The 21,937-nt window shown below is 41.1% G+C and overlaps 1 protein-coding gene and 2 long non-coding RNA genes across 3 annotated transcripts in view; 1 reads left to right on the top strand and 2 right to left on the bottom strand.

The window, feature by feature from the left end:
- LOC141271647 (uncharacterized) overlaps positions 1-21,937 on the bottom strand; it is a 52,153-nt gene that overhangs the window by 9,378 nt on the left and 20,838 nt on the right. The window contains exon 5 of the mRNA XM_073681689.1: positions 11,368-11,473. Coding sequence (XP_073537790.1) covers positions 11,368-11,473 — 106 coding nt within the window. The remainder of the gene's footprint in view (positions 1-11,367; positions 11,474-21,937) is intronic.
- LOC141273585 (uncharacterized) lies at positions 16,671-17,734 on the bottom strand. The gene is made up of 2 exons (XR_012322109.1): positions 17,229-17,734; positions 16,671-16,768 (listed from the first exon to the last, which is right to left on the bottom strand). It is a non-coding gene; the product is annotated as an uncharacterized lncRNA (long non-coding RNA).
- Positions 17,745-18,652, top strand: LOC141273584 (uncharacterized). The gene is made up of 2 exons (XR_012322108.1): positions 17,745-18,094; positions 18,555-18,652. It is a non-coding gene; the product is annotated as an uncharacterized lncRNA (long non-coding RNA).

Below are 21,937 nucleotides of genomic sequence, written 5' to 3'. Positions count from 1 at the left end.
GTTAAAATGTTTCAGTCCTGTGGAATCACAAAAGGTGTAAGTGCGTTCAATGTTAGGACAGGAAATGCATCTGCCACAAGGTGAACATCCCCGACGAGGGCGGACATTATCCAAAAAGATGATTGGATCACTGTGGTAGTGACTTTCACCACATGGTCACGGAGGTTTTTACTTCTCCGAAAGGTGATACTAGGTCTATTAGGTAAGTATTTGGATAGAGTAGAATCTGCCAAAAAGGATGGGCCACGATTTTTTATTTCCTTTTCAAGGAGGCTTGGGAAAACTCTTGATTTTACAGTTATATTACAGTATTAACTATGGGCAATCAGACAATCCAAGGTCCAAATCCCCCAAAAGGATTAAAGAAAAAAGTAAAAAAAAATCTAAAGAATTATAAAAAGTCTAAAAAAGTCAATCACACTCCCTTGCTTCCATTAAAAATAAAGATATTTAAAAAAATAGATAAACATATTTGATATCTCCACATTTGTAAAAGTACAATCTATCAAAAAAATTAATTAACTGTAGAGCAATGGTCTCCAACATTTCTTACATTGAGAACCACATTCAGCTCTGAGAGAGGGTCACAAGCCACATCCAGACCCCAACCTGTCCCCTGACTAGTGACATCTAGCTCCCACTCCCCCTCGCAGTAGTGACACCCAGAGCTCCCATGACCAGCATGACGGCCAAGCTTTCACACAGAAATCACACTAAGGCCTCCTTCACACATCCTGGTAATTCCTGTACATCCGTGTGCTATCCATATGTCCATGTGTCCGTGTGCCATCTGTGTGTCCTTATGCAGCATCCGTGTTTTGTACAGGAAAAAAACGGATGCTATTTAAACTATTTATTTTTAAAGTTTAATTGCAAGAAATTTAACAACACAGGACTTGCAGGAGGGAGAACAGATGATAGATCGATAGATAGATGGATACATAGATACATAAATACATGAGCGATATATATAATCAGTGCTTTGGGGTTGTAGCTTACTGTACATGTAATTTATTCATAAATGATTACATTTAAAAAAAAATGGCGTGGGATCTCCCTACATTTTATTAACCAGCAGAGGGAAAGCGGACAGCTGGGACTGATGTTTATAGCCTGGGAAGAGGATAATACCCATGTAGCTTCCCAGGCTATTAATATCAGCTCACAGCTGTATACTTATTCTTTACTGGTTATTAAAATGGGGGACCCCCCAAAAAAATTATGTGGGCCCCCCCCCTATATTAATAATCAGTAAAGGCTAGGCAGACAGATATTAATAGCCTAGGAAGGGGCCATGGATATTGGTCCCCTCCCATATTAAAACATCAGCTCTCAGCCACCCCTGAAATTGCGCATTCATAAGGTTCTGGCGCTTAGCCTCCACTCTTCCCGCTTGTCCTGATGCAGTGGCAAGTGGGGTAATAGGGTTGGGGTTGATGTCAGCTTTGTATCGGCAGCTGACATCAAGTCCAGGGGTTAGTAATGGAGAGGCGTCTATAAGACGCCCCCATTATTAACTCCAGAGTCAATAGTTGAATAAAATACAAATACCCAGAATAAAATACTTTATTTGAAATAAAAGTTCACACTGTTTTACACATTTATTTAAAAATAAAAAACACATTTATACTCACCTTATGCTCATTCCTCTGAAGCCAAAGTCCCCTGTAAAAAAATCAAAAATAAAAACCAACCATGTTCCTCATACTGTCAATCACTGTATTCCATCTCTGTGATATTTAGTTTAGACCCTGAATGGTGCCTAGATGCGACCGTCCAGGCTGTAAACCAGGACACAATGAGCTGCTGCAACCGACGTCATAGAGGTTACCACCTGTCACTGAAGGTGTGTTCCCATGGGCAGTTCAGTGCAAGCCAGGACAATGAACTGCTGTGACCTCAGTGACATCACCGCGAGCACCATGAAAAATTTCTCACAGTGTTGCCCTGAGCTCACTGATCTCACTGCTGTTAACAGTGAATTGCGCTGAATATATGAGCTCAGCGCAACAGCGTGAAAAATTTCTCATGGTGCTAGCGGTGATCTCACTGAGGTCACTGTGACGCGCCCAGGGGATGGGGACGACTCGGCGCTTTGGCCTTGTTGTTGCCTGATCTCGGGGGATGTCGCAGTGGCAGGCTCCCAGGCCCGTACCCTGGGGTCACTCTTAAAAGAAGGGGAAAGTTAAATGGGATAGGGGAATGTTCGTGACGCCACCCGTGGTGTCTAGTGAGGATCACCAGCGCTGCAACAGTTCTCTGAGGCCGGTGTTCAGGCAGCTTAGTTGGTACGGCTCCCCAGAGGTGGAGCGGGACCTCAGGGCAGTGTAGAGAGAGTGTAGAGTAGAGCGTTGGCGGGTGCAGAGCCGCGGAGGGAAGAACAGACAGAGGCAGTAGTTGAAGTCATCCAAGCCTTTACTCACTTTGGTGATTACTCAGCTCAGAGCTTCTCTCTGCTGTCACACGGCAAGCTGCGGCCGCCAGGGTGGGGTTCAGCACTCTCCAGGTAGTTCCGGGGCACTTTACAGGACCCCCGCTCTAGTGTGTTCCTCTCTGGTTCAACTTCTCCCACCTTGTGTCCCCCACTGAGTCCCGTACAGGTACTGCAATGTCGCTTGTGGGTAACATGTTGCTCCCGGACCGACTGGGTGCCCTTTTTGGTGACTTGTGGTGAGAACGTGGCGTAAGGCCTGGTCCCTCTGGATAAACTCAGATTAGGGCATACAGGTGGCGACTCGGCTCCGTCCGTATCCCCCTGGGATCCACATAAGCCTCCGGACTTTTCCGACAGAGACATAAAGTGCAAAGTCAGATAATCGGGGACCGGTACCCCCTCTTGCGGCAGGGTCTCTCTGGCTGGGCCAGAATAAGGTATGCAGGTGGCGACTCCGCTCCGTCCGCACCCCCTGAGATCCTTTCGCCTGTGGAGTCTATCTCCTCTGCTCCCCTCCTGGGCCTTCTTGCTTGGACCCTGACCGGGGACAGAGACGTCTCGAGGCCTGAGACCGGGAACCGTGGACCCTCAGCCGGCTGCAGCCTTGTGCGGACTTGCCGTCCCAAGGACCCATGACCAAAGTTTACCTTGTTATAAAGATGGCCTCCAGTTATATAGAATTCTAATAAAGTGCTTAGGTAAATGCTTCCTCACCCTTACTCACTACGTGGTTCCCCCTAACTTTGGTTCCCCCCAACTCCTGCATTCAGGCCCGGGGCCGCACTATGGTGCATTAGGCCCCCTACAGAACTGGAGTGGTGTAGTGTTGAGTGTGTGGTTGGGGTCCTGTGTAGTACTCCATCCTTACCTGGGAGAGGAGATACCACACCTCGTTCTGAGGTGCAGTACCCCTGTGGCGACTGAACCCTCAGGGGCGCCACAACTGCAGTTCCTCGACCTGGCTTGCAGTGAACTGCCCGTGGGAACGCACCTTCAGTGACCGGCGGTAACCTCTATGACGTCACCGTTTGTTACTGAAGTTGCGCTAACAGCAGCTCATTGTGTCCTGGCTTACAGCCTGGACGGTCGCATCTTGGCACCGTTCAGGTTGTAAACCAGTGATCATAGACATTGATTACACTTTGATTAAGCAAATGAGCATAGGCATCTTAATAGATTACCAGTAGTGATGAGCGAGTTTGCTCGTTTAACCCTTTAATCAAGCATGCTCGGGTGCTCGCCTAGTATTTGCAGCATGCTCGGCATCTATTTTTATCCGCCGCGGCTGCATGTTTCACGGCTGTTAGACAGCTGCGACACATGCACGGATTGCCTGTTTGTTAGGCAATCCCTGCATGTGTCGCAGCTGTCTAACAGCCGTGACACATGCAGCCGCAGTGGAGTAAACATAGATGCCGAAATACTTGGCGAGCACCCGAGCATGCTTGATTAAAGGGTTAAACAAGCAAACTCGCTCATCACTACTGGTAATCTATTAAGATGCCTATGCTCATTTACTTATTCTGTTTGGTGTCTTGATTTTTTGTTTTGCCCTATTTGTGTACTTTCCCTGATTACTCCTGATCATTTCTGCATATACTTATAGGGGTCAGGGACTTAATAATAATTGATGCACACTTTAATGTATAACATCTTTATCTTTTCAAACATGGACAGTGCATTGCTGTTTATTTAGTTACATTGACACACATCCAGGATTTTGTGATTACTACTACTTGTGCTGCACTTTATATTAGGGGTGTAATAGGGTCCTATATATCATATCCTGTCAATATATTATATATTTTTTGTAGACCCTTCCATATGTTGGATGTTAAATGTGTAATTGGGTACACACCTTATAATATATATTTTTGAGAGTTTTTAACTTCATCAATAAAGGTTATATTTTAGGGGCTATTTTTTGGTGGTTACTGAATAAACGTCATAACTGGTGTAAAATGCTGGGATCAGATGAGTAATAAATACGTCATGTTCAGAAAGTGAACTAAGTCCGCACCTCTGACTGCATGGCGCAGGGGAATACAGATTTGTGCATTGATCCTGTATATTGTACTTATGTGGTCGGGCACTCAGATATTGTATTCTCTGTTATATTTATTTACTCAGCACATTTCTAGTCTTATACAATGGGGAAAAAAAGTATTTAGTCAGCCACCAATTGTGCAAGTTCTCCCACTTAAAAAGATGAGCGAGGCCTGTAATTTACATCATAGGTAGACCTCAACCATGAGAGACAAAATGAGAAAACAAATCCTGAAAATCACATTGTCTGATTTGGAAAGAATTTTTTTTTAAATTTTGGTGGAAAATAAGTATTTCGTCAATTAGAAAAGTTCATCTCAAGACTTTGTTATATATTCTTTGTTGGCAATGACAGAGGTCAAACGTTTTCTGTAAGTCTTCACAAGGTTGGCACACACTGTTGCTGGTATGTTGGCCCATTCCTCCATGCAGTTCTGCTCTAGAGCAGTGATGTTTTGGGGCTGTAGCTGGGCAACACGGACTTTCAACTCCCTCCAAAGGTTTTCTATAGGGTTTAGATCTGGAGACTGGCTAGGCCACTCCAGGACCTTGAAATGCTTCTTACGAAGCCACTCCTTCGTTGCTCTGGCGGTGTGCTTGGGATCATTGTCATGCTGAAAGACCCAGCCTCGTTTCATCTTCAATGCCCTTGCTGATGGAAGGAGGTTTGCACTCAAAATCTCACGATACATGGCCCCAATTATTTTTTCATGTACACGGATCACTCATCCTGGTCCCTGGGCAGAGAAACAGCCCCAAAGCATGATGTTGCCACCCCCATGCTTCACAGTAGGTATGGTGTTCTTTGGATGCAACTCAGCATTCTTTCTCCTCCAAACATGACGAGTTGTGTTTCTACCAAACAGTTCTACTTTGGTTTCATCTGACCATATGACATTCTTTCAATACTCCTCTGGATAATCCAAATGCTTTCTAGCAAACTTCAGATGAGTCCGGACATGTAATGGCTTAAGCAGGGGGATACGTCTGGCACTGCAGGATCTGAGTCCCTGGCGGCGTAGTGTGCTACTGATGGTAGCCTGTGTAAAACTGGTCCCAGCTCTCTGCAGGTCATTCACTAGGTCCCCCCGTGTGGTTCTGGGATTTTTGCTCACCGTTTTTGAGATCATTTTGACCCCATGGGGTGAGATCTTGTGTGGAGCCCCAGATCGAGGGAGATTATCAGTGAGTGGTTTTGTATGTCTTCAATTTTCTAATTATTGCTCCCACAGTTGATTTCTTCACACCAAGCTGCTTGCCTATTGCAGATTCAGTCTTCCCAGCCTGGTGCAGGGCTACAATTTTCTTTCTGGTGTTCTTCGACAGCTCTTTGGTCTTCACCATAGTGGAGTTTGGAGTGTGACTGAGGTTGCGGACAGGTGTCTTTTATATTGATAACAAGTTCAAACATGTGCCAGTACTACAGGTAATGAGTGGAGGACAGAGGAGCCTCTTAAAGAAGAAGTTACAGGTCTGTGAGAGCCAGAAATCTTGCTTGTTTGTAGGTGACCAAATACTTATTTTCCACCAAAATTTGAAAAAAAATTCTTTCCAAATCAGACAATGATTTTCAGGATTTGTTTTCTCATTTTGTCTCTCATAGTTCAGGTCTAACTATGATGTCAATTACAGGCCTGTCTCATCTTTTTAAGTAAGAGAACTTGCACAATTGGTGACTGACTATATACTCCCCCCCCCCACTGTATTCTGGTCTCACTTTGTAACTTTATACTAGTGACTCTGCAATATGACATTCTTACATGTTTAAACATATATTTCTAATATCTGCCCAGGAACCAGCGATGTCCGGATCTACATCCTCTGATAGCGAGATGGACGATGCCGAGACCTACATGTCGATGATTTCTGACCTGCTGGACAGCTTTATAGAAAGTGTCAGTGCCAGGCTCCTTCATCTATTAGATTGGCTGTGTACTGTATATGTTTGATTTCATTCAGAAAAACAGATGATTTTCATCTCCATTTTCATCCATATGGCATTTATATGACCAAATACAATTTCCTATGTTAAAGAATTGTTGGTATCCATGAAAATCTTACACTATGTAGTAGTGTAAGATATATAGTACATACATATAGTATGTATATAGATCCATATTGGATCCAATTTTTTTGCGCTCTCATAGACTTAAATAGGCAAGTCTAATCTGACCTACAGAAGAAACTAATGCATGATAAGATGTGTTTTTGCATGCAGACTCGGTCCATTAACCCCTTCATGACTGAGCATTTCCCGTTTTTGCATTTTGGTTTTTTGCTCCCCTTGTTCCCAGAGCCATAACTATTTTTCAGTCAATATGGCCGTGTGAGGGCCTATTTTTTGCGGGATGAGTTGTACTTTTGAACAACATCATTGATTTTACCATATCGTGTACTGAAAAATGGGAAAAAATGCCAAGTGTGGTGAAATTGCAAAAAAAGCGCAATTCCACAGTTTATTGTTTTTTTTTAACCAAGTTCACTGAATCTTAAAACTGACCTGCCTTTATTATTCTCCAAGTCATTACAAGTTCATAGACACCTAACATGTCCAGGTTCTTTTTTATTTAATTGGTGAAAAAAAAATCCAAAGTTTGCTAAAAAAAAAAAATGGCTCCATTTTCCGAGACTCGTAGCGTCTGCATTTTTCATGATCTGGGGCCGAATGAGGGCTTATTTTTTCCACGTGGAGCTGACATTTTTATTGATACCAGATTGGGCCTAGATCCAATGGTTTTGTCGCCCGTTATTGCATTTTATTGCAATGTTGGTCGACCAAAAAAACGTAATTCTGGCGTTTAAAATTTTTGTCTCATTACGCCGTTTGCCGATTGGATTAATTCTCTTTTTATATTGGTAGATTGGGCGATTCTGAACGCAGCGATACCAAATATGTGTTTGTGTGTTTTTTTTTATTGGTTTATTTTGAATGGGGCGAAAGGGGGGTGATTTAAAGGGAATCTGTCACCCCCTGGGACCTATCAGACCTCTAATATGGGCATACAGGTGATAGAAATGTGAATCTATACTTACATGTATGGCCCATAGTAGAGGTTTGCTTGCTTTGAAATACATTTTAGTTTTGATAAGCTTCGCGTCCGGGGTACACAAAGAAAAATCCCCGCCTGTTAACTTAATTTACATATTCCCCCTGTGACGTGCAGGGGAGGGGGGGAAGTATGGAAATTAAGTAGGTAGGCAGGGATTTCTTAGCGTCTCCTGGATGCAAAGCTTGTCAAAACTAAGTTAATAAAAATGTATTTCAAGGCAAGCAAACCGCTAATATGGAACATACAGGTAAGTATAGATTCACATTTCTATCACCTGTATGCCCATATTAGAGGTCTGATAGGTCCCAGAGGGGTCACAGATTCCCTTTAAACTTTTATATATATTTTTAAAAACATTTTTTTTATTACATTTTGCTTGCTTCAATAGTCTCTATTAGAGACTAGAAGCAGCACTTACCTGATCGGATCTGCTGCATACAGGCGATGAGCAGATTGCCTGTATGTAGCAGAATTGCTCACTTGCTATGAGCGCCAACCACTGGGCGGCGCTCATAGCAATCTGGACATGACAACCTACTGGCAACCCATCAGTGACCTGCGATCATGTGACGGAGTCGCAGATGGGTGGGGTAAGTGACTCGCTTCTGGCATGACGATGTTAAATGCCACTGTCTGAGATTGACTGCGGCATTTAACTAGTTAACAGCCGTGGCTGTTGCAGGCACATGTCAGCTGTATAGATCAGCTGACATGTGCCCGGTTTAGCGCGGGCTCAGCGCCGGAGCCCACGCTGAACAGGGGGTGATGACGTGGTGCATACTATTATGTACATCAAAAAGGGGTTAAAAAAAAAAACGCGCTCCTATCAACTAATCGAATTACATTGGTCCTAGCGCCGTCCGTGTGATTCATGTTTTTTCATGCACAGACCGAAATTAAAATTGTGTGAACTTGGCCTTACGATCAGAGGCTGAGTGTGTTTTGCCAGAGTGGTCTGCTAGTTTTGCTGTCAAAATGGCAGAAACTCTGCAGATCGGAACAAATCCTTAACCTGAATAAGAAAAGCAGTAATTTTCCAGATCCCACTGAGATTGTTGAGGAATTCAGCACAGATTATATTTGATAACGTGTGATGTGCATTGGGAGGGCAGATACATACAGCTCTGGCAAAAATTAAGAGACCACTGCACAGTTTTCTAAAAATCGTCATCTCTACATGTCTGACAGCCATTCCATTCCAGCGTCAGTTGAATTCCAACCAAAGTCCACCTCATTCTACTTAATGTGCTTCTGATAAGGTGATGACCTGAACCAAATCTTATGTAATGAGGGAAAGTATAAGAAACACTGCTGTGGTCTTCACAATCCTCTTGCAATAGGACAAGCTGGATGGCAAAACAAGTGCTAGGAATAGCCCAAAAGTAATTTGAATGAAAAAATAATTTTAACCATGCCAAAGGAGTTGAAAAGAAAAGTCTTGAGTGAGGAAAAAAAGGTCTCAATTCTGGTTTTACTAGCAGAGGGATACAGTGAGCATCATGTTGCCTCCATCCTTAAAATTTCGAAGACTTCAGTCCATTACAACATGGTCAAGCAGCAGACATTGGGAACAACAAAGCTACAGACCGTCATCTTATTCGAATGTCACTCAGCAACCGCATGATGACATCAAGTGACCTACAAAATGAATTGCAAATGGCAGCTGGGGTGAAGTGCACGGCAAGAACAGTTCGTAACCGGCTCCTAGAGACAGGCCTCAAGTCATATAAAGCTAGAAAAAAGCCTTTCATCAATGAGAAGCAAAGGATAGCCAGGCTGAAGTTTGCCAGAGACCATAAGGATTGGACCATAGACGACTGGAGTAAGGTAATCTTCTCTGATGAGTCTAATTTTCAGTTTTGCCCAACACCTGGTCGTCTAATGGTTAGACGGAGAACTGGAGAGGCATACAATCCATAGTGTCTTGAACCCACTGTGAAATTTGGCGGAGGATCGGTGATGATCTGGGGATGCTTCAGCATAGTTGGAATTAGGCAGGTTAATCTTTGCGAAGGACGTATAAATCAAGCCGCATACAAGGTTATCCTTGAAAAACACTTGCTTCCTTCTGCTCAGACAATATTCCCCAACTCTGAGGACTGTTTTTTGCAGCAGCACAATGCCCCATGCCACACAGCTAGGTCAATCAATGTGTGGAATTAAGGAGCACCACATCAAGACTCTGTCATGGACAGCCCAATCTCCAGACCTGAACCCCATTGAAAACCTCTGGAATGTAATCAAGAGGAAGATGGATAGTCACAAGCCATCAAAGAAGAACTGCTTAAATTTTTGTGCCAGGAGTGGCATAAGGTCACCCAAAAGCAGTGTGAAAGACTGGTGGAAAGCATGCCAAGACGCATGAAAGCTGTGATTAAAAACCATGGTTCTTCCACCAAATATTGATTTCTGAACTCTTCCTGAGTTAAAACATGAATATTGTTGTTTCTAAATGATTAAGAACTTGTTTTCTTGGCACTATTTGAGGTCTGAAAACACTGTTTCTTTTTTATTATTTTGACGATTTCTCATTTGCTGCAAATAAATACAAAATTTTTAGCTTTGAATTTCGGAGACATGATGTCAGTTGTTTATAGAATAAAACAACAATGTACATTTTACTCAAAAGTATACCTGTAAAGAGAAAAATCAGAGAAAATGAAAATTTTGCAGTGGTCTCTTAATTTTTGCCAGAGCTGTATAAAGGATGATCCGATTTGGCTATTGATAAAAATGTGTGTAACAGAAGCCACGTAAGTTAAGTTTTTTAGATTTGTTACTAGAATGCAGATAATACAGTTACTATTAATGTTTTTTTTTCTCATTGCAACAGATGAGAGACTCTGTGCTACAGATGACGGAATACTACGTAAGCGATATGAGCAGATCATATTATTAAAGTGTATTCCAACTGCACCATAGAAACTTTCACTAGCGCGTTTCACACAAACAAATTGATCTTAGTCAAAGTTCACAGTAACTGAAGTCACAGTGCAATATATACTACCTGCTACCAATCACACACAAGGAGAAAAAACACACAAAATCACAGGAGAATAAGTGTGAGGGCCGCGAGTAGTGTCAGATCTGCTGTGTTCAAGTCAGTCAGCGGAAATATTGTATATTTGGTCAGTTAATGAGAGTTAAATCATTATAGTTCACCGAGGTCACTCTGCTCCGTGAGACATGTACACAAAGTAATATTCAGAAAAAAGCAAAATTGTATGACTAGCCGCGTATTAAGCAACTGATTAAAAGGGCACAAAATTATATATATTTGTGTGTCGACAATTTTTGTTATATGAAGCATAAAACAAGTGCATCAAAACTAGAATATAGAAAAAACACGAATACACAGAAAAACACCAATAATATCATAGTGCAGATCTGAGAGCACCAAACATTTTCCCAGTACAATTTGTAATTTTCCTCTTTTCTTCTATAAGGATCAGGATGTGGATGGTTATGACGACAATGACGGGGTAAGAGACTCATTGCCACCATGGTTTATATAAGTGCTCCCTTACCTATGGCCCTGCAGGCATCTCTAAGCTACAAATCCTCGTATGCAATAATATGAGGAATGTATAAAATGACTGAAATCAAAGGGGTTGTTCAGCCCTGGTGTAATTTACGACAGAATGCAAGCAGAATGTAATGTTCTACTGACATGACCACTTGTATGCAAATTGCATACTTTTGGTCATACGACAACTGCTGACACCGACAGGCGAAGCCGAATCCTGACAGTGTGTTAGGGTACAATTCTTTATGAAAATTCCACAAGGGCTACACAACTCCTTTATAATATTAAAAAAAATAAATACTAACTCTTACCTGTTGTATTGCAGCCCATCTACATGAAGCTGGATGATGGCATTAGGATCCCAGAGGATGAGGTAAGTGATGGTGGTGATGATCCAGGGTTTATCTTCATACTGAACTGAAAGGACATGATTTATATTAGCATCATGTAGAGTAAAAAAACTGGAATTGTCAATCTCTTTGGTTATAGTAGTTATATACAGATCCCCATCACTATGCACAGCATTTATTCAGATACACAGTTGATTATATATCAGTATCACGCCCATCTCTCAGCCGATGCACTTTTTAGCTTCTCTGATTATTACACATAGGGAATGGCTCCGGGTCACAGGCCCTGATTCATCATTGCCTTTGCGCCAGATTTTTGTCTAGTTTTGTGTGTTTAGCGCCTTTTTTGTTTACACCTATTTCATTATTTTATTTCCGCCTTTTTTTAAGTCTATACTATACGTGCTTGCCTGGTTTTTAAATTTTGTTTTCTGCTTTGTGGGCAGAGTCTGGTAATTCCAGATATTTTATCCTGATTCATCAATTGAAACCTTTTCAAAATTTAAAAATTTGCCACAAGTTTACTCCAGTCCAACCCGGCTGCATTTTTCAGTAAGCCAGTATTAGGGGCAACTTTTGGTGCCAAAAGTTACAGAAAATAGTTCAAGACGGAGAAAGACCATTTTTTACTTAATGCCAAATTCATAAATCTGTTGCACCAATTTGATAAATTTGACACCCAAAAACGCAACTAATACCACAAGACAAAAAAAGGAAAGGAACTTAAAAATGCATATGATGAATCAGGGCCACGATATTTAGCTTTATTTCATTGTGTTTATAGGAACCAGAGACTGAGAATATTGCAGAAGAAGACATCACTTCTACAGATGAAGAACAACCTGTCCAAGAAAAAGGCAGCCAAAGTACAGAGGAGGAAACCACTTGCTGCGCCTGGCCCCGCATTAATGCAAGAAGGATGATGAGAAGAGGAAGGGCCAGGATTGCCTCCTTCATAAATACTTTATTCAGATAAGTATAAATAAGAAAGGATAAGGATAAGTATAGGTAAGAAACGATAAGTATATGTAAAAAAAACAAAAAAAAAAAAAAAAGATAAGTATAGATAGGAAAGGTTAAGTATAGATAAATATAGGTAAGAAACAATAAGTATATTTAAAATAAAAAAGTATAAGTTGGTAAAAAAAGATAAGAATACGAAATAAAGGATAAATATATTTAAATTCAATAAAAATAAGAAAAAAAAAAGTATTGGTAGTGAAGGATAGCTATAGGTACGAGAGGATAAGTATAGGAAAACAGAAGTATAGGTAAGTACACTGCTCAAAAACATAAAGGGAACTCTTAAACAACAGAATATAACTCCAAGTAAATCAAAATTCTGTGAAATCAAACTGTCCACTTAGGAAGCAAAACTGACAATAAATTTCACATGCTGTTGTGCAAATGGAACAGACAATAGATGGAAATTATTGGCAATTATCAAGACACCCTCAATAAAGGAGTGATTCTGCAGGTGGGGACCACAGACCACATCTCAGTACCAATGCTTTCTGGCTGATGTTTTGGTCACTTTTGAATGTTGGTTGTGCTTTCACACTCGTGTTAGCATGAGACGGACTCTACAACCCGCAGAAGTTGCTCAGGTAGTGCAGCTCATCCAGGATGGCACATCAATGCGAGCTGTGGCAAGAAGGTTTGCTGTGTCTGTCAGAGTAGTGTCCAGAGGCTGGAAGCGCTACCAGGAGACAGGCCAGTACACCAGGAGACGTGGAGGGGGCCGTAGGAGGGCAACAACCCAGCAGCAGGACCGCTACCTCCGCCTTTGTGCAAGGAGGAACAGGAGGAGCACTGCCAGAGCCCTGCAAAATGACCTCCAGCAGGCCACAAATGTGCATGTGCCTGCACAAACGGTTAGAAACCGACTCCATGAGGGTGGTATGAGGGCCCGACGTCCACAGATGGGGGTTGTGCTCACAGCCCAACACCGTGTAGGACACTTGGCATGTGCCACAGAACATCAGAATTGGCAAAGTCGCCACTGGCACCCTGTGCTCTTCACAGATGAAAGCAGGTTCACACTGAGCACATGTAACAGACGTGACAGAGTCTGGAACGCCGTGGAAAGCATTCTGCTGCCTGCAACATCTTTCAGCATGACCGGTTTGGCAGTGGGTCAGTAATAGTGTGGGGTGACATTTCTTTGGAGGGCCGCACAGCCCTCCATGTGCTCGCCAGAGGTAGCCTGACTGCCATTAGGTACCGAGATGAGATTCTCAGATGCATTGTGAGACCATATACTGGTGTGGTTGACCCTGGGTTCCTTCTAATACAGGACAATGCCAGACCTCATGTGGCTGTAGTGTGTCAGCAGTTCCTGCAAGATGAAGGCATTGAAGCTATGGACTGGCCCACCCATTCCTCAGACCTGAATCCGATTGAGCACATCTGGGACATAATGTCTTGCTCCATCCACCAACGTCACGTTGCACCACAGACTGTCCAGGAGTTGGCTGATGCTTTAGTCCAGGTCTGGGAGGAGATCCCACAGGAGACCATCCGCAACCTCATCAGGAGCATGCCCAGGCGTGGCAGGAAGGTCATACAAGCACATGGAGGCCACACACAATACTGAGCCTCATTTTGACTTTTTTTAAGGACATTACATCAAAGTTGGATCAGCCTGTAGTGTGTTTTTACACCTTAATTTTGGGGGTGACTCCATATCCAGGCCTCCATTGGTTAATAAATTTGATTTCCATTGATGATTTTTGTGTGATTTTGTTGTCAGCACATTCAACTTTGTACAGAACAAAGTATTCAATGAGAATATTTCATTCATTCAGATCTAGGATGTGTTATTTGTGTGTTCCCTTTATTTTTTTGAGCAATGTATTAGTAAGAAAAAATAAGTTCATTAAAAATTCAATTAAAGTAAGAAAAAAAGGATAGGTATAGGTAAGAAAGGATATACACTGCTCAAAAAAATAAAGGGAACACTCAAATAACACATCCTAGATCTGAATGAATGAAATATTCTCATTGAATACTTTGTTCTGTATAAATTTGAATGTGCTGACAACAAAATCACACAAAAATCATCAATGGAAATCAAATTTATTAACCAATGGAGGCCTGGATTTAGAGTCACCCCCAAAATTAAAGTGTAAAAACACACTACAGGCTGATCCAACTTTGATGTAATGTCCTTAAAAAAGTCAAAATGAGGCTCAGTTTTGTGTGTTGCCTCCACGTGCCTGTATGACCTCCCTAAAACACCTGGGCATGCTCCTGATGAGGTTGCGGATGGTTTCCTGTGGGATTTCCTCCCAGACCTGGAACAAAGCATCTGCCAACTCCTAGACAGCCTGTGGTGCAACGTGACGTTGGTGGAAGGAGCGAGACATGATGTGCTCAATCGGATTCAGGTCTGGGGAACGGGCGGGCCAGTCCATAGCTTCAATGCCTTCATTTTGCAGGAACTGTTGACACACTCCAGCCACATGAGGTCTGGCATTGTCCTGCATTAGGAGGAACTGAGGGCCAACCGCACCAGCATATGATCTCACAAGGGGTCTGAGAATCTCATCTCGGTACCTAATGGCAGTCAGGCTACCTATGGCGAGCGCATTGAGGGCTGTGCGGCCCTCCAAAGAAATTCCACCCCACACCATTACTGACCCACTGCCAAACCGGTCATACTGAAGGATGTTGCAGGCAGCAGATCGCTCTCCATGGCGTCTCCAGACTCTGCCACATGTGCTCAGTGTGAACCTGCTTTCATCTGTGAAGAGCACAGGGTGCCAGTGGCGACTTTGAAAAATCCTGGTGGTCTGTGGCCAATGCCAAGCATCCTGCACGGTGTTGGGCTGTGAGCACAACCCCTGTCTGTGGATATCGGGCCCTCATACCACCCTCATGGAGTCTGTTTCTAACCGTTTGTGCAGACACATGCACATTTATGGCCTGCTGGAGGTCATTTTGCAGGGCTCTGGCAGTGCTCCTCCTGTTCCTCCTTGCACAAAGGCGGAGGTAGCGGTCCTCCTGCTGGGTTGTTGCCCTCCTACGGCCCCCTCCATGTCTCCTGGTGTACTGGCCTGTCTCCTGGTAGTGTCTCCAGCCTCTGGACACTACACTGACAGACACAGCAAACCTTCTTGCTACAGCTCGCCTTGATGTGCCATCCTGGATAAGTTGCACTACCTGAGCAACTTCTGTGAGTAGTAGAGTCCATCTCATGCTACCATAAGTGTGAAAGCAAAACCAACATTCAAAAGTGACCAAAACATCAGCCAGAAAGCATTGGTACTGAGATGTGATCTGTGGTCCCCACCTGCAGAACCACTCCTTTATTGAGGGTGTCTTGATAATTGCCAATAATTTCCATCTATTGTCTATTCCATTTGCACAACAGCATGTGAAATTGATTGTCAATCAGTGTTGCTTCCTAAGTGGACAGTTTGATTTCACAGAAGTTTGATTTACTTGGAGTTATATTCTGTTGTTTAAGTGTTCCCTTTATGTTTTTGAGCAGTGTATATAGGTGGGAAAGGATAAGTACAGATAAATAAGGATAAATATATTTAAAATTTAAAAAATAAAAAATAAGGAGAATACTTATAGATAAGGATAAGTATGTTCAGCATTCAATAAACATTTTTTTAAAAAGGATAAGCATATGTAAGCATATGCTACGTATAGGTAGCAAAGAATAAATATAAGTAAGAACGGATAAATGTAGTTACAAGAGGATAAGTATCGGTAAATATAGGAAAGGAAGAATCATTATAGGCAAGTAGTGATAAGTATAGGAAATAAAATAATAAGTATAGGTAAGCTAGAATAAGCTAGAATAAGTATAGGTAAGTATTGGTAAGAAAGTATAAGTAAAAGTAAAAATAAGTGTAGGTAAAAAAGAATAAATATAGGTATGAAAGATTAAGTATAGGTAAGTAGAGATAAGTAAAAAAAGATAGGTATAGGTACAAAAATGATAAGTAGAAGTATATGTAAGAAAGGTAAGTATATGTAAGAAACATATACACATAGGATTTGGATACATGAGTGCACCCCCTTTGAAAAGTTAGATTTTAATCAATGTCTCACTGAATAGAAGACTAATTTCCAACATTTTTACTAGACTGACTTTGATAGCATAAAAGTAAGGTTAATAATACAACTTTCATTACAAAATCTTCAATTCTACTCAAATTAGTTGATGCAAAAATGAATACACCCTACACAAAAAACTGCTACATCCAATATTTGTATGCAAAAATCAAAGAAACTTCGGCACTCCAATGTAGATGCACAAAAAATTATATTTTATTGTATCGGTAGAACCCCACAGAAAGTAGATCGGCCAACGTTTCGACCTAAAAGGTCTTTATCAGGGCCTTTTCTAAGCATAAATGAAAAATGCATGTTTTAATAAATCAGGAATTAAACCAACATTGTCTGTACACAGGTCGGGATATATTGCATGTAATATGACACAAGGTCTAATTAAATTTACATAATAAAGAAAAATTGCAGATAAGAAATACGATCACCATGCATAATATATAGGGGGCTATCTTCAATAACAATGAAGAAATGGCATAAAACAAGAGACATACTCTAATAAAGGGCTGTGCTTCATGGTATACATGGAATAATGTGTAGTCACAGAAGCCCAGTATCATCAAAATCAATTAATAGACAAAGGATGTTCCATGGGGGAAAAAGGAAAGAAAGGGAATCTGGAGAGGCAGGCATTCTATAGTGCCTATAGGTAGAAGGCATACTAGTCAAATAGAGCGAAATAGGTACATTCTAAATAACAGGAAGGGCGACATAAACCCATTCTGTGTATGACATACCTGGTAGATGGGGGAATGTATGAGACAGGTGAAGCGGTGACATGCCGTGCAGTATGAGAGAGATGAAGCCCCATCCTTCTTATAGCCGGTGAGGCAATTAATGCCATGTGTATGGTAGTGTCGGTAATGTGTGTCCGTTCATGCGTGGCGTGCGTGGTGCCCTCTTCCGGTGTGAGTGCTGGAACGCAGAAGAAAGAGTAGTGAGACGCAGGGAAGTTCCTGTCATGCGCAGTGCAACAGTCGCGCTGAGGACACACAGTGGACACTTAATGAATTACATGGGAGGAATAGGAATGATGTATTAAAAGTGTTCACCACAGAATATACCTATCTGAAAGGGAATGATCTGGTCATAAGGCACTTATACTGTATCACAATAGAGAAAATAATTTTTCATTTAATTTATAATATGCAGAAGAGGGAGTCCTCAATAAATGTACATGTAATACGATTCTGAGGTGACAGAGTGCTTTAGCTTAGGACCTAAAAAAGAAGGAAACAGTCAATGCCTTATGACCAGATCATTCCCTTTCAGATAGGTATATTCTGTGGTGAACACTTTTAATACATCATTCCTATTCCTCCCATGTAATTCATTAAGTGTCCACTGTGTGTCCTCAGCGCGACTGTTGCACTGCGCATGACAGGAACTTCCCTGCGTCTCACTACTCTTTCTTCTGCGTTCCAGCACTCACACCGGAAGAGGGCACCACGCACGCCACGCATGAACGGACACACATTACCGACACTACCATACACATGGCATTAATTGCCTCACCGGCTATAAGAAGGATGGGGCTTCATCTCTCTCATACTGCACGGCATGTCACCGCTTCACCTGTCTCATACATTCCCCCATCTACCAGGTATGTCATACACAGAATGGGTTTATGTCGCCCTTCCTGTTATTTAGAATGTACCTATTTCGCTCTATTTGACTAGTATGCCTTCTACCTATAGGCACTATAGAATGCCTGCCTCTCCAGATTCCCTTTCTTTCCTTTTTCCCCCATGGAACATCCTTTGTCTATTAATTGATTTTGATGATACTGGGCTTCTGTGACTACACATTATTCCATGTATACCATGAAGCACAGCCCTTTATTAGAGTATGTCTCTTGTTTTATGCCATTTCTTCATTGTTATTGAAGATAGCCCCCTATATATTATGCATGGTGATCGTATTTCTTATCTGCAATTTTTCTTTATTATGTAAATTTAATTAGACCTTGTGTCATATTACATGCAATATATCCCGACCTGTGTACAGACAATGTTGGTTTAATTCCTGATATATTAAAACATGCATTTTTCATTTATGCTTAGAAAAGGCCCTGATAAAGACCTTTTAGGTCGAAACGTTGGCCGATCTACTTTCTGTGGGGTTCTACCGATACAATAAAATATAATTTTTTGTGCATCTACATTGGAGTGCCGAAGTTTCTTTGATTTTTGCTAGTAATATATTACTTCAGAGCACCCATTTATTTGACAGTGAAGCGATCCCTTACTTCATTGATCCAATATTTGTATGACCATGATTTTTATGAATCGCAACAAGTCTTCAAGGCATGGAATGAAGAAGATGGTGACGTATTCCACCATCTATCTTTTTTCATTCTTCAACAATGACCTCTTTTTATAGCCTGGATGCCTGTAATGTTCAACTTGTCTCTTCAGAATTCCCCATAGGTCTTCAGTTGGGTTCAGATCAGGAGACATACTTGGCCTCTGAATCACGTTCACCCTGTTCTTCTACAGAAATGCAACAATAACCTTAAATGTGTGTTCATTATCATGTTGCTAAATTACACATCTACCAAGGACATGGGGTGATGGTAGCATATTCTCTATCAATATAGAGCAGTACACCTGTAAATTTAGGATACCCTCAATGAATTGTAGCTCACTGACACCAGCAGCACTCAAATAACCCCACATAAGGACACTGCTACCACTATGTTTCACTGTAGGCACCATGCATTTAGAAAAAAGTAATTATAAAAATGCCTGGAGACTAAAGTGAAACATGGTGGTGGAAGTGTCCTTATGTGGGGTTACATGGGTTCTGCTGGTGTAGGGGAATCACAGTTCATGCAGGGTATTATAAATTCACAGATGTACTGCCACTATACAGTAGATGTAATATCGATATTGAAAGAGAAGATGCTACCCTCACTCCGTGCCTTTGGTAGCTGCGCTCTTTTCCAACATGACAATCCAAAAGACACATTATTATTATTATTTATTGTTATAGCGCCATTTATTCCATGGCGTTTTACATGTGAAAAGGGGTATTCATAGCAAAAACAAGTACAATAATCTTGAACACAATGTGACAGCGACTGGTACAGGAGGAGCGAGGACCCTGCATTTCTGATAAAGAACAGGGTGAACGTGATTCAGGGGCAAGTGTCTCCTGATCTGAACCCAATCAAACACCTATGGGGAATTCTGAAGAGACAAGTTGAGCATCGCTCTCCATCCAATGTCCAGGCTATAAAAGAGGTAAATTTTGAAGAATGGTATAAAAGTTAGATGTTACACTATGTCGCCGACTTGTTCATTTCATGCCTAAAAGACTTGGTATTGTTCTTAAAAAAATCATAGAGGTCATACAAAATACTAGATGTAGCATTTTGATGTGGGTGTATTCATTTTTGCATCAACTAATTTGAATAAAACTGAAAATTTTGTAATGAAGGTTATATTATTAACCTTACTTTCATGCTATGGCTTAATAAAATGTTATATGAAAATCAGCCTTGTAAAAATTGGAGACTGTTCTTGTATTAAGTGAGACATTGATTAAAATCTTATTTTTCAAAGCTTGTGTACTCATTTACGTGTGTGTATGTATGTTACGCCGAGCACTGTATATGTGTGTTTGTGTGTGTGTTGTATGTGTGTGTATGTATGTATGTATAGACATATATATAAAGACTAACAAAACGTCAGGGTGCCAGGCTTCCCAGGTAAAGATCAAACCTTAAATAGAACAAGAAAAATGGAGGCCGCGCACCAGATGAAAAAGTGAAAAAAGTGCTATTTATTAACCCATAATGGCGACGTTTCGGTTCTAAGTGAGAACCTTTTTCAAGCAGTACAGAAGTGCATGTGCATACCTTATGGAGAACATCAATTACAAAAAGTGTTTAACAATAATTACACAAGTAAGAGCATATCCCATCATATATAGTAAGATATACATGCAGTGAATGACAATTCATAATGATGACATTGGAATAAAGTGCATTATGATGACCAGAATAGAAAAACAATGGAAATAATACATAAAAAAGATTAAATATTAATTAAGAAACAGCTGTATATGACTAATCATGCCATGACTCACCCTATTGTATTTTGAAAACAGCGCCAATATCGACATCAAGACAGAAAGCCTGCATGCACCCTAAAATGAGGGATCGTACCAGCTCCATTTTGGACAAGGGATTTGAATTAATATGTGCCAGAAAAGTAACATTAAATCATCAATGAGGAATAGTGATGAGCGAGTGTGCTAGTTTAACCCTTTAACTAAGCATGCTCGGGTGCTTATCGAGTAGCTTCGGCGTGCTCGTATATTATGTTCGAGTCCCTGCGTCTGGGGGTTTTCTGTTTGGATTAAGTCCTGTGCCATTTTTGGCGATCTTAAATAAATATGTATAAAGTCCTCCTTGCATATTATATTTTCTCTTTAGTGATTTAATGTTACTTTCCTGGCACATTTTAATTCAAATCCCTTGTCCAAAATGCAGCTGGTGCGATCCCGCATTTTAGGGTGCATGCAGGCTTTCTGTCTTGTATCATTGGTCAGCCGGCTATACTGCCGTAACTTCAGGATACTCTGACGCATGCGCAGATGATGCTTTGACTCTCCTTTACCAAGATGGCGCCGGAAACCTCATAGTGTCTTTGCACATGCATGAAATGCCGCTTATGTCCCTTTCTTCTTTCTGACTTGCGCATTAAATGTAGCAGGACGCTGATATTGGCGCTGTTTTTAAAATACAATGTACAGCTGTTAATTAATATTTAATCTTTTTCATGTATTATTTACATTGTTTTTCTATTCTGGTCATCATAATGCACTTTATTCCAATGTCATCATTATGAATTGACATTCACTGTATGTATATCTTACTCTATATGATGGGATATGCTCTTGTGTAATTATTGTTAAACACTTTTTGCAATTGGCGTTCTCCATAAGGTATGCACATGCACTTCTGTACTGCTTGAGAAAGGTTCTTACTTAGATCCGAAACGTCGCCATTATGGGCTAATAGCACTTTTTTCACTTTTTCATTTGCTGTGCTGCCTCCATTTTTTTTGTTTTATATATATCCATATTTAAATATATATATATTTACATGAATATGAAACAAGCACATGTCTGTTTGTATCAATCTATGTTAATGTGTGCAAATCATTCACTATGTGTGTATATATGAGCTACATAGTCTACATGTATGTATTTTGTGGGTGTGAATAAATGTATATGTTTGTATGAATTTTAGTATGAATGTGTCTCAGTGTGAGATATGTGAATGTATGTTTGCGAATGTCGCCGTGTGTATCTGCAGATATGTAAGCATATATGTGTATGTGTCACAGCGTGTATATGTGTGAATGTATGTGTGACTGTGTGTTAATCATTTTTAAGCAGCTGACCTTTTGTTTGTTGGGTGATCGCCCGCCTGTTT

Source organism: Phyllobates terribilis, unplaced genomic scaffold, assembly GCF_046119375.1.
Source record: "Phyllobates terribilis strain yellow unplaced genomic scaffold, ASM4611937v1 Scaffold_5__5_contigs__length_657084704, whole genome shotgun sequence".
NCBI lineage: Eukaryota > Metazoa > Chordata > Amphibia > Anura > Dendrobatidae > Phyllobates > Phyllobates terribilis.
Note: the sequence above shows the minus strand (reverse complement) of the source record. Positions and strands in the feature narration are given on the sequence as shown.